The sequence below is a fragment of the Neoarius graeffei genome, chromosome 28, assembly GCF_027579695.1.
Source record: "Neoarius graeffei isolate fNeoGra1 chromosome 28, fNeoGra1.pri, whole genome shotgun sequence".
In the NCBI taxonomy this organism is placed as follows: domain Eukaryota; kingdom Metazoa; phylum Chordata; class Actinopteri; order Siluriformes; family Ariidae; genus Neoarius; species Neoarius graeffei.
Genome location: NC_083596.1, coordinates 7,300,606 through 7,314,761, shown reverse-complemented (window position 1 = coordinate 7,314,761; position 14,156 = coordinate 7,300,606). Strand labels below are relative to the sequence as shown.

General features: G+C 41.2%; 1 protein-coding gene across 1 annotated transcript in view; it reads left to right on the top strand.

Annotated features, from left to right (window-relative positions):
• Positions 1-14,156, top strand: part of dcc (DCC netrin 1 receptor) — a 638,603-nt gene that overhangs the window by 608,498 nt on the left and 15,949 nt on the right. The window contains exon 28 of the mRNA XM_060912655.1: positions 12,074-12,216. Within this exon, the coding sequence (XP_060768638.1) occupies positions 12,074-12,216 (143 nt within the window). The remainder of the gene's footprint in view (positions 1-12,073; positions 12,217-14,156) is intronic.

Sequence of the window (14,156 nt, the reverse complement as noted above, 5' to 3'; positions counted from 1 at the left end):
CAGTGTTCGGCTTCTCACAGCATAGGCATTTCAGCATGCATCCTGTCTTACAGTCTGTAGTATACTGAAATATTTTCGCCAAGCTATGCGTATTTTTTTAAAACATAAAATGATTATTCATCATTAGTATCATAAATACATACTTCCGTTTGTTTTTTTATATAACAAACCAAACCGTTTGAATATCGATTGAAATTTGAGGAAGTTACGGTCATCTGAAAAGTACATATCGCTACCAACACAATGTAATGGGTAAGCCAGCTGTCTGAGGTAAGATGGCCGCCATGTGTGGACGTTCGACTTCGTTGACGGGCAACGGGGACGAGGCATCTAGTCTTCTATGTAAATCTATGGTCTGACCAAGGTCACTGCTCGGAACTTCTCACAAAACTAAAAGATGGTCGTAATTCTTTCCTCAGGGAGCGAGTTTCAGTAGACGGCGAGACTAGAGACATGATTAAAGAAAGGAGCGAGGAAAAACCAAAAAAGGTGTATTGCCGCTACTTGCCCAAATGGCAGGACGAATTTAATTTTGTGAAGAAAAGTCAGTTCGATTACCGACTTTCTGAAATTTTCGGAAAGTTCGACTTTCCGAAATTTTCCCTTATTTTGAGTTAAAATCTGGGAAATATCCCTTTTTTTCAAACCTCAAAGTTGACAGGTATGCTGAGGAAGCCTTTCGGATGAGAGGCGAAACGTTTTCAAGAATCTTCAAGCAAGTCCAGTTGCTCTCTTCAACCAACCACAGATTACTTGTGTGGGTGCAATCAGTTAATTATTGAAATTAAGTGATCAATCTCATTAAATCAGTCTCATTAAATTTTGAAGGTTAATAATTAAAATGAATCAATCCCATTGAATCGTTTACTTTGACTCATTTGAATTGAATCATACCATAGAATCAGTCTCATTTGAAGTGAATCATTCAGTGAATCATTTAGTGAATCGTTCAGTGAATCACTTAGTGAGTCATACAATGAACCATTTAGTGAATCATTTAGTGAATCGTTCAATGAATCATTTAGTGAATCATACCATTAATCCTGGATAAATTACCAAACAGCTAGATTATGGTATATTTCCAAATTATTATGATCACTTACCATATTACATAACTTATATGCACCTTTTTGAATTCTTTGAGAAGATTGGGGACTTCATAAATCGTTCACACAAATAAACAGTTTGTTTAATAAATGAATTTATTATAACAAAGATAAAAATAATAAATCAATATATACAAGCAGTGAGGTGTGTATATACATGTGTGGTGTGTGTGTGTATGGCCTAGCTTGTTGCTAGCTAAAACAAAAGAATGTTATCTAAATAGAACAAAGGATTAGCTCTGTTGCTAATGTGTGCTTGTGTGTGTGTGTGTGTGTGAAGGACTTGACCATGTGTTTAGCCTCGTGTAGCTAACTACACGTGGTGGAGGCCTAGATTAGCCTTGTGTTGCTAGTGTGTTTGTGAAAGGCCCTATGGCCTAGCTAAAGTGTGTTTGTTAGGCCTGGTGAGGCCTACTGAGCACGTGTTGCTAAAGACAAAGGGAAGCTGTCTAAAGTGTATCAGGCCTGTTGAGCACATGTTCTCTCAGTAACAAAAAGATTCCACACTCATAACATTACCAAACTCACTGAAGCCTTGATAAGGTCAAAATGTATGATAAGGAAATTAAAGTGTTAGTCAGAGAGGAAAAGCATGCGCAGCCTATCTATTAAACAATTGAGAGAACATAGAACCAAAATAAATCAACACGCTGCGTGTCTAACAGTGTAACAGATAAACCTGGGTTTAAATTCACACTATTCCAATAAAAGCAAATTCCTAAGACTATCTTAATTATGCCCAAATGCCAAAATCTTACTTAATCCTGCCTTTAGCAAGATCTGAAGAACTATTCGCCGGTGTAGTTTCGGGCCTCGCTGTGGGAGCACGTGAGCCGCTCGTGATGGAGGCGTAGAAAACTTTCGGGTCCAGCGGAGCACTTGGGTGGTTCCCGTGAAAAGCAGAGGATTCTTGGTCCGAACCTCAGCCTTCGTGAGGAAAAGTCTCTGATCAGAATAAGATGCACAGCGCTTTTGAGTTAAAAAGGATTCAATCGCTTCTTAACTTTTAACTGCCTGGGCTGCAGTCGTGACGTCACTTCTTATACAAGTAAACCGGTTGTAACTCAGGTTGAGTTTAAAGATCGCGCGACTCTAGAGTTTACCTTTGCCAAGGGTAAGAAAGAAAATCGCGCTGAGTGATGGATCTTGCAAGAAAGAAGACATCTTTTTGGCGGAGAGCATCTCTTTTGTGCGTCTAGCTTCCTTGAAAACCGGACGCGAGAGACAAAATGGCGGAGCTTCCGCTTGGATTTATGCGTGCATGGCAGACTGACGTAGATGATCCCGCCCACGCGTGATGTAGATCACGCGGAAGGTGCCTGGGAATTGTAGTTTTGACACAAGATGGCGGCATGATACCTACACTTGTTACAGTAATTTCCCAGTCTGAACACACTGAAAGCATGTGAATGGGGGAAGGAAAAAAAAAAGCGCATTCATTCTGGATTGTTGTCCGTGAACATTTCTGGGAGTTTGTACAATCCGAACGGCAGTGTGTCGAAATCCACGCACAGATAAAAAGCTGGCGAGTTTGCATGAGCACAGTAGCCACTCGACCTGTGCTAGAGCTTTGTTTCTGATCATCATTTCTATGCATGGGATCATCTGACTGACCGGCCTCGAGCACATCGTCGATTTCACACTCCGACACACACCGGCTCAGCGCTGATTGTCCAACAGGTGTGGAAAGTGCAGTGTTTGGGTTTGACTTGGACCAGTGATAGCAAAGGCATTGTGGGTAAATTGATCCATCAGTGTTTTACTGACACTCAAGATGGTTTTCCATCAGGATGTTCTTTGTGATCTTCCAACACAGCAGGTTAAAGGATGTTCACTTGTTCACACCTGTTTCACTGCTTCTCCATCAGAATCTCAGGGCCGTCTTAGTAATGTTTTAATGCCAACACAGGGCGAGCGTTAAAAACTCACACTCCCCCTACAAAAGGTGATTGATTTAATCTATCTAACCTGATGATTACATCATACACAATTACACACCTCGTCTACATCTATCCGTCCTTAAGCCCATTTACAGCATCAGTCAAAAGTTTAGACACAAACTAGGTATGTGACGGTGGAACGATCTCTGGGCTCGTTTGGTTTTCCTGTTTTGTGTTGGCTCCTCCCACCTGGTGGCCTGTCCCGCCTGGTTCCGCCTCTATCCAAGATCAGTTTGGCAGATACGAGAGAGAGAGAGAGGAAAAGTCTTACGCATCTTATTTTGTTTTCATACAAATTTTGTTGTAGATTTCCATTTTACAGCTTCTACATTAAAATCCCATCCATTTATCTGTAGCTGCTGTACAGGGTCGCGGGCAAGCTGGAGCCTATCCCAGCTGACTACGAGCGAAAGGCGGGGTACACCCTGGACAAGTCGCCAGGTCATCACAGGGCTGACACATAGACACAGACAACCATTCACACTCACATTCACACCTACGGTCAATTTAGAGTCACCAGTTAACCTAACCTGCATGTCTTTGGACTGTGGGGGAAACCGGAGCACCCGGAGGAAACCCACACGGACACGGGGAGAACATGCAAACTCCACACATGCCCCTTTTCCACCAAAGCAGTTCCAGGGCTGGTTCGGGGCCAGTGCTTAGTTTGGAACCGGGTTTTCTGTTTCCACTGAGAAAGAACTGGCTCTGGGGCCAGAAAAACCGGTTCCAGGCTAGCACCAACTCTCTGCTGGGCCAGAGGAAAGAACCGCTTACGTCAGCGGGGGGGGCGGAGTTGTTAAGACCAACAACAATAACGACCACGAAAGATCGCCATTTTTAAGCGACGAGAAGCAGCAGCTGTACAAACGCGAAGTCATCCATTATTATTATTATTGTTGTTGTTTTTGCTTCGATATTCGCGCCAAGGTTTATGCAAACGTAGCGCCGTAACTGACGTATACAACGACGTAATGACGTGTCTTCTCTTAGCACCGCGAGCGATGGAAAAGCAAACTGGTTCTCAGCTGGCTCGCAAGTTGAACGAGTTGTGAACCAGCACTGGCCCCGAACCAGCCCTGGAACTGATTTGGTGGAAAAGGGGTAACAGAAAAGCCCCCGTCGGCCACTGGGCTCGAACCCGGAACCTTCGTGCTGTGAGGTGACAGTGCTAACCACTATGCCGCCCGCAGTAAAATTCAATAGTGAAAAAACACAGTCAGTGTAGAAATACAGTGACTCCATATTCATGGGTAGCAGTAACCGTTTGGGATACACATGTAGCTACATAATTCTAATAACTTTGGAAATACAGTACTGTACGAAAATCTTAGGCACCCTATTATTTTTTTTCATACAAACTTTGATGTCTACATTATCAAGTCGGTACAAAAACATTTTACGGTTCCAATTTTTTTTTTTCCAGCACAAAATTAAAAGTTACAGAAAAAAAAGTTTGTATCTGAGCAGCGTATTCCATAAGAGCGCACTTTTCAGATTAAAAAAGAAAACATAATGAAGGCTACTGGGTTTTGTTGCAAAATGAAGAAGCGAGTGTGACAGTAAAGTGTCCAGAAGAACTGGGGCTGGTTCTGGAAGATGCTCAGTAAAACCTACAGATCATTTCTTTATCAAACTGCACTCACTGGACCTCAGACTGCTATTTAAAAAAAAAAAAAAATTTTAAGCAAAGGGTCGTCTCACACCAAATATTGATTTTGTTTCATATATTATGGCTTACTACTTCCTGTTTATAGTATTTTTTTTTTAAGCCATTTTTGGTCGACAGCATTTCTTTACACGTGCCTAAGACTTTTGCACAGGACTGTAAATGTAGACTAAATTTAAAAAAAAAAATAGAATAAAACTAGAAGTAAATAAGGACAATTGTTCACAACTGAGCATATTATTTTTCACATATGAATACTATCCACTGCTGGGTGGTGAAACGGTTGAAGAGGAATAAAATCGGAGATGGAGAGATGTGCAGCAGAGAGCGTAACGCAGAAATACTATTATTTTGGTTTGTTTATGTGAATTGAAAACATTTTTGGATAAGTGTTTGTACTTGATCACACTTTAGAATCGTATTCACACGACGTATCTGGACAGATAACGTGTTTTTGTTTTTGTTTTTCTGCTGTGCGTTTTGGTGTTGGATACTGTGATTACTGAGTCCACTCAGACGCTACAGCATTTACATTTAATCATTAGGAGATGCTCGACTCAGAGGGTGTGTGTGTGTGTGTGTATACATAGCTATACGTGTGTGTGAAGTCTCAAGCGATTGAGAAGAAACAAAGGAGATGTTTTTTCACACGTGTTTCTACTCCAGATGACCGGCTTTCATCTTTTCGTTTTAATAACAAAAATAAATTAAATAGTAATAATGTGTATAAAAATCATTAAGAAATATGGCTGTGTCCTAGAACTGCACAGAAAATAAAATGAAGAAAATGATATCGTACAGCACCTTTTCAAATGAGCTAAAAACAAGACCGTAAAAATTGATTTAAATAAGGAAGCCTTCCTAAGAAAAACAGGGTTGTGGTATAAATATTGGCACCCCACACATGCATTAGGGTAAATTATTTTTATATGTTATTTACCGGGGCGGCACGGTGGTGTAATGGTTAGCGCTGTCGCCTCACAGCAAGAAGGTCCGGGTTCGAGCCCTGTGGCCGGCGAGGGCCTTTCTGTGCGGAGTTTGCATGTTGTCCGCGTGGGTTTCCTCCGGGTGCTCCGGTTTCCCCCACAGTCCAAAGACATGCAGGTTAGGTTAACTGGTGACTCTAAATTGAGCGTAGGTGTGAATGTGAGTGTGAATGGTTGTCTGTGTCTATGTGTCAGCCCTGTGATGACCTGGCGACTTGTCCAGGGTGTACCCCACCTTTCGCCCGTAGTCAGCTGGGATAGGCTCCAGCTTGCCTGCGACCCTGTAGAACAGGATAAAGCAGCTAGAGATAATGAGATGAGATGTTATTTACCAGCTGGGAGGTCCGTACGGTGAAATACCGTGACCGAGGTCTTGAAAGTACTGAGCGAGGCCCTCTGGGCTGAGGTCAGTATTCAAGGCCGAGGTCACGGTATTTCACCATACAGACCAACCTTAAGCTGGTAAATAATATATTTATTTTTTTCTTTACCAAATTCTAACAGAAAACGAGAGCGCCCGAAAGGGAAAACCGAGCCGAGCCGCCATTTTGAATCCTCATTCACGGCTGTAATGCAAATTGCTTCCTCCTCGGTATACAAGTGCACTTCCATGGCAGGAAAAAAACTACATTTTGCTGCCTATGTAGTCCCCTATTTATACAAAATTGAGTCATTCAGGATTCATCCATGTTTTTGCTTGGCGTTAACAAGTTACAGGTTTTTAGCTTTCTCCTGAAATGTTTTCTTTTATTTCTTCTTCCTCAGGGTAGTAAAACTCGCTTTCGCTGTGAACACTGTCGTTATCGTTATCCATGCTGTAAAATTAATGCTATTCTCCTGAGAAATGCTGGCAAAAATTTATAAGATTTTTTGATAATCTTATAAATAAATCTTATAAAAAAAAGATAAATGTTGGCAAAAAATGCTACTATGTTTGTTGTTGTTGTGAACGAGCGAGTAGCCATTGGTCCGTAACCGGGGTCTGTAACTGGGGTCCCTATCGTAGGATACGGACCCGCTCGCCAGCCAATCAGAGCGCAGGATTTGATGGAAACCAGACCAGGGGGAAAAAAAAAAAAAAAGTTATTCCACAAAATCGAGTCGTACATGAGCTGATAGCCGACGAGGCGCGTAGCACTGAGTTGTCTATAAGCCGTGTACGACAAGATTGACTGGAATAACTTTTATTCTATCCACATTCACTGGACTTTGAGAAACAGAGCATTTTTATTTTTTGTAAATTTGATCAATAAAAACTTTTTGCAAAACGTCTGACAAAATCATTTCTGCTTGGAATGTAAACAAACCTGTGAAATGACGGTAGCAATTTGTGAAAAATGCTGTAATAAGTCTTGAAAAAAAATAATAATTACGTTCTTATCAGCAAACACTTTTATTCCATATTTTGTTGCTTTTCGGTTTTTTTGTATTTTTACCTCACCCACTACAGAGTAAGCGGGGCAAGGTATTGGTTTTGATCGGGTCTCTTTGTTAACGATATTACGGGAAAACGGCTGGATCAAGCTTCATGAAACTTTCAGGATAGATGGGCATTGGTCTCAATAGAACCTCCAACATGTTGAGGGTCATCCGGTCAAGGTCACCAAAAAGGTCAAGATCGTTTTTGTTGTCGATTGCCTCATATAGAGGCGCTAGCCACTACGTCATTGTGCTGTAAGAGTGTAACAATCGTGCACTGCACATGCACATATTCTGATTTAAATGGCCAGTGAGTGTATACAATTCAGTTCACCATTCGAAATAAATGGACTAGACCAGGGGTTTTCAAAGTGTGGGAGAGTCAGCCCCCCTCAGAGAGCAAATAAACAACAGCGCCCCCCTACAATTTTTGTTGTTGCTATACTTAATGTTCCATTCGTATTTTAAAAAAATGGTTGTTGTACACATTTTTATTTTTTTCTTTTACACATTTTAAACATATGAGCTTTTTTAAAACATCTTTTTTACACATTTTAAACATCTGTGCTTTTTAAAACCTCTTTTTTACACATTTTAAACATCTGTGATTTTTAAAACAAAAATCCAAACTTTAAATAATCGTGGTCATACTTCCTTCTTTTTTTGCTTGGCCCAGACTCTGTCTCCTCACTCACTGTAGCTTTAGGTACTAAAAATCAAAGCTGAAGTTCGCTAAATGTCCGCAATAGTAACTTTTTCTGGTTTATTTTTCCTCACGGGCGGCACGGTGGTGTAGTGGTTAGCGCTGTCGCCTCACAGCAAGAAGGTCCTGGGTTCGAGCCCCGTGGCCGGCGAGGGCCTTTCTGTGCGGAGTTTGCATGTTCTCCCCGTGTCCGCGTGGGTTTCCTCCGGGTGCTCCGGTTTCCCCCACAGTCCAAAGACATGCAGGTTAGGTTAACTGGTGACTCTAAATTGAGCGTAGGTGTGAATGTGAGTGTGAATGGTTGTCTGTGTCTATGTGTCAGCCCTGTGATGACCTGGCGACTTGTCCAGGGTGTACCCCGCCTTTCGCCCGTAGTCAGCTGGGATAGGCTCCAGCTTGCCTGCGACCCTGTAGAAGGATAAAGCGGCTAGAGATAATGAGATGAGATGAGATTTTTCCTCATGTTGCGCCCCCCCGAAGAACTCTGGCACCCCCTAGGGGAGGTACGCCCCACACTTTGAAAAGCCCTGGACTAGACTAAAGAAATCATTTTCAGACATGTTTAGCTTATTACAGAGGGAAAGTGCGTTCAACTGAGCTCTAGCGCCGGGCCATTTCCGGGAAATAAGAGTTTGGGTCATGGCGACGGTGTGTGTATGTCAGCCTCGGTTCAGAGGTTTCAGTTTTGAAAACTGTAAGAGGTAAGAGTAGAATAATATAAAGTACAGACACTTGGCATATTTTACTTCTGTCATTTTTTAAATTGTTCATTTTTGGATTATGCTTCATTTTTGTGGCCACTGCCTCACAGAGTAAATATATATATATATATATATATATATATATATATATATATATATATATGCTAGATTTAATGTATGGACATGGGATCAGAAAACTATTTTATTTATAAGCAGTAGCCACATGGACCCATAGGGTACCTATTTTTTTTCTCGATATCTTCCTTCATATTCATCATAAGTGCTAGCCGGCGAGGTTTGTTTTGCCTGGCAACACTTGTTTTGGGTTTTGATTTCGAGTAGAGTTTTTATTTCGTCCTTGGTTGGTTCAGTAACACGCTCCGCCATTTTCTTCGTTCGTTTTTTTTTTGGTGGTTGGCAAACCAACTTAAAGATGCATTACTGCCACCGACTGGGCTGGAGTGTGGAACAGGAGATACTGGAGGAAAAAAAAAAAAAAACCTATATTCTTTTAGCTATTTCCCTTTCTTTAAATACTTGATAGTGATGTGTCTGACTGTATGCGCTTTGCCATTTTGGTTTTCTCTACTCATGGTATATGAACTGATATCCTAGTAACAGAGTAGCCAATCAGTACGCGATTGCTCATATCCAGTGATTGTGGATAGAATAATTAACAATTATTCACCGAAGATGAAGTGAATAATAACCGACATGATGTCGAGGTTATTATTCACCGATATTCACTGAGCCTGAGGCGGATAATTGTTTTTGTATAAATACACAGGTGATTTTTTTTTTTTATAATTTCACACTTCAAAAGCAGCATGCAAATGTAATAACGGTGTGGCACAGACTTGTCAATTATCTACACCGAGTCACATAAAATGCTTTGTTTTGAAATCGATAAAATAAATCGCAGTCCCACCTTCCCTTTGAATAGTTTTAGACCAAATCGGAACAGCGTTTTCTTTCATCATTTGTAATTCTTCCTCACTTAAGCGATCGGCCGCCATTTTGCCGAGTCGCTCGGGGTGATCATCGAGAAATGGTCTGAATTTCTCGACCAATCAGCACGCATGATTTCCTATAATCACCTCCGTATTTACAGTGGTGCTTGAAAGTTTGTGAACCCTTTCGAATTTTCTATATTTCTGTATAAATATGACCTAAAACATCATCAGATTTTCACACAAGTCCTAAAAGTAGATAAAGAGAACCCATTTAAACAAATGAGACAAAAATATTATACTTGGTCATTTATTTATTGAGGAAAATTATCCAATATTACATATCTGTGAGTGGCAAAAGTATGTGAACCTCTAGGATTAGCAGTTAATTTGACGGTGAAATTAGAGTCAGGTGTTTTCAATCAATGGGATGACAATCAGGTGTGAGTGGGCACCCTGTTTTATTTAAAGAACAGGGATCTATCAAAGTCTGATCTTCACAACACATGTTTGTGGAAGTGTATCATGGCACGAACAAAGGAGATTTCTGAGGACCTCAGAAAAAGCGTTGTTGATGTTCATCAGGCTGGAAAAGGTTACAAAACCATCTCTAAAGAGTTTGGACTCCACCAATCCACAGTCAGACAGATCGTGTACAAATGGAGGAAATTCAAGACCATTGTTACCCTCCCCAGGAGTGGTCGACCAACAAAGATCACTCCAAGAGCAAGGCATGTAATAGTCGGCGAGGTCACAAAGGACCCCAGGGTAACTTCTAAGCAACTGAAGGCCTCTCTCACATTGGTTAATGTTCATGAGTCCACCATCAGGAGAACACTGAACAACAATAGTGTGCGTGGCAGGGTTGCAAGGAGAAAGCCACTGCTCTCCAAAAAGAACATTGTTGCTCATCTGCAGTTTGCTAAAGATCATGTGGACAAGCCAGAAGGCTATTGGAAAAATGTTTTGTGGACAGATGAGACCAAACTAGAACTTTTTGGTTTAAATGAGAAGCGTTTTGTTTGGAGAAAGGAAAACACTGCATTCCAGCATAAGAACCTTATCCCATCTGTGAAACATGGTGGTGGTAGTATCATGGTTTGGGCCTGTTTTGCTGCATCTGGGCCAGGACGGCTTGCCATCATTGATGGAACAATGAATTCTGAATTATACCAGCGAATTTGAAAGGAAAATGTCAGGACATCTGTCCATGAACTGAATCTCAGGAGAAGGTGGGTCATGCAGCAAGACAACGACCCAAAGCACACAAGTAATTCTACCAAAGAATGGTTAAAGAAGAATAAAGTTAATGTTTTGGAACGGCCAAGTCAAAGTCCTGACCTTAATCCAATGGAAATGTTGTGGAAGGACCTGAAGCGAGCAGTTCATATGAGGAAACTCACCAACATCCCAGAGTTGAAGCTGTTCTGTACGGAGGAACGGGCTAAAATTCCTCCAAGCCGGTGTGCAGGACTGATCAACAGTTACCGCAAACGTTTAGTTGCAGTTATTGCTGCACAAGGGGGTCACACCAGATACTGAAAGCAAAGGTTCACATACTTTTGCCACTCACAGATATGTAATATTGGATCATTTTCTTCAATAAATAAATGACCAAGTATAATATTTTTGTCTCATTTGTTTAACTGGGTTCTCTTTATCCACTTTTAGGACTTGTGTGAAAATCTGATGTTGTTTTAGGTCATATTTATGCAGAAATATAGAAAATTCTAAAGGGTTCACAAACTTGTAAGCACCACTGTATATGAATTAGAGATATTTTTAAACCATGAATAAAAAAAACAAGCTTGAACATTCAAACGCAAGGCTTCCTTTTGGATTTTGTCATTTACCTTCCCTCCCTCCCCCATGTAGTCGATAAGCGTTTGATGGCCTGCGTACAGCGCCAGCAGGGACTAATAAAAGCCAGCGTGAAGGAGGATGCGCTCTATTACAGTTCATCAAGCTCCCCTCTATCTTTATCTTTCTCTCTGTCTCTCCTTGAGCAGGTGCTGGCAATTTCCAGTGTTAAATTATGCAGATAATGCCCAGCCCAGGTAACTAATTAAGATGAAGCAGAGGGTGGTGGGTGGTTATAAGTTCTGGAGCTGTACAGCTCACTGAGATCACTGCTGTCCATCAATTACACACACACACACACACACACACACACACACACACACACACACACACACACACACACACACACACACTCTTCAGAGAGCGAAAGGGCCTGCTTGTGGATGATTAGGGGTCCATGCACACCATCAGCATGTCCATCTGTCTTCCCTCACCTGTTGCCAGACTGACAGATCACCGTTTGCGCTGTCGTTAGCCAACTCCTGGGTGAACCAGGGAGCCTGGCGTTAATCTGGATTAATCCGGTTGAGCTTTACGCGTTTGTCAGTTTCACTTAGTCTCACAGCAGTGCTAATTTTCATTGATTTAGTGTTGTTTAATTTTGTACAATAATGAATTCTCGAAGTCTTTCCTTTTGAGGAATTTATTTGAGGACGCGATAATAGAACGACTCTTGTCCGAATGTTACACGGTTTGTGTTTGAGTATCTGTTTAATTAAAAAAATTTCCATTCTTCTAGGTGGCAGTCTCCCGAAACCCCAAGTCAAGACAGCTTCGTTAGGACAGGCTGGGAAAGCCAGATCACCGCTACTTCCTGTCTCCGTTCCGACAGCGCCTGAAACCGCAGAGGAAGGGCAGAAAGCAGCAGAAGACCCCGCAAGTGTGAGTCTCACACGCACAAACACACACACCTCGAAAAACTTCAACCTCGAAATAAGAAACCCAAGCTCATTAGAAGAAGTGCGTCTCTGCAGGAAGGCAGCCCTCTGACTCAGGAAATAAGTCATTAATTGTGACGCTCTAAAACAGGGTCTGATGTGTCTCATTTCCGTGGTAAAGTAGCAATCAGGTTACAGATGGCATCTCGAAGCTGTAACACCACAGGGGTCTCCAGGAAGTTCTCTAATAAACACAATGCCTATTAAATGGTACCTCTGTAAATCTAAGACTGAGGGAAGACCAAAGGTGGTCTATTTTTTTTTCTTTTTCCTTCCACTGCAATCTGCTAAGTGCTACTTTAAACGCAACTTACAAGACAAAGAAGCAAATCTGAGTGGCTCAGTCACGGCTGGAGGCGGAGCTTATTTCTGGGCCGGAAAAAAAATTTCACGAAGAAAAACTAGAAGGATGCATTGTTTTCCATTGAACACCCTAAACCTGGAAACTGCTTTCGCATTAAATTGTTCTGAAATTCAAGTTACTTAAAGCTAGACTGCCTTTCAGATTTTTCAAGTGTCGGTCATAATAATAATTTTCCCCCAACACCTAATTATTTTTGTTTAGTGGACCGAAAGCTACTGAATTCGAATCACAGACTTCCAATTTTATTAGTTTTTTTCTTTAATAGAACAATTAATGAATTTATCTATCTCCACATGGCCCTAAATTCTCCGCTATTTTTTTCCTGCTTCACCATGACCCAATACAAGATACTGCATCATGTGGTGGGCTTTCCCCAGTCACGCAAGGCACTGTGGGATACAAATTTGAAACAGGAGAGAGACGCGAGTGTGCGAATGAAACGTGAAAGACGGATTAACAGAAAGCGAGAAGAAAAGACGTTACGGTACATTATATACGAAGGAAAGAAACGCAGGACCAAACTAATAAATATCGGCGCTCAGCGAGCACCTCGGTGTGATCAGCTGTTCGTTTAGCGACAGAATGATGGAACTGTCAGTGCACGCTCAAAGTAAACCTGCGCATGCGCACACACACACACACGGACTTCCTCTGTCTGCTTGACTGCACAAAGTGAGCGATTTCATGCACATTATTTGCTTTAATCCCATCAAATTAAATAACTTCCCAGCCACAGAATGGCCTGATAGTTTGTGAGATATTACAGAAATAAACATACATGGGTCTGTCTCAGAAACTGGGTACTGTGGGGGTTCCCCACTAAATATACTCAGTCAATAAACTATACGGTTTTGAATGGTGATGTTGGTTTTAATTTGAAATAAAATGATGAAAGAAATAATACAGATAAAACTAAATCTTTGATGTGAATACTCTATTCAGAATTTGGCAAAAATTCTTCAAATTTGTGGGAAAATGGCGGCTTGATCTGGGACATGATAAATGGTCGACTACATCACATTCCCTTTAAAAGGTTGTAGTCCACTGAAAAGTCTACAGTTATCACTAATTGTATTTTAAGTTGTAACTTTATACACCTAAGGATTGGTGCGCTCACAGAATAATCATAACCGTAATAAAACATCACGCAAAATATTTCATCACCGTTGTAACTCCATTTTCCACAAACCCAAAACCAATACGATCGTGTGTTTTGATCTAAACGGAAAGCCTCAGGGTCGAGGTCACGACCTCACCAAAAGTAGTAACTTAAAATCACTACGCCATATAAATCACTATGCCATATAAATATTTAGTTATAAATCTGCGATTTTGTTTTGTAAAACGAAAGCTGAAAGTTAGGTATAGAATATGTTTCTTACAGAATATGTTACGATGGTAGCTGGTCTTGTATGAATTTCTGAGCTATAAAATGAGTCGTGGTCTATTTTTTACCGTAGCGTGTTATTTGTGTGCGGGGAAGGACACACATTAACAATCTGCATGTGTAGAATGGAATT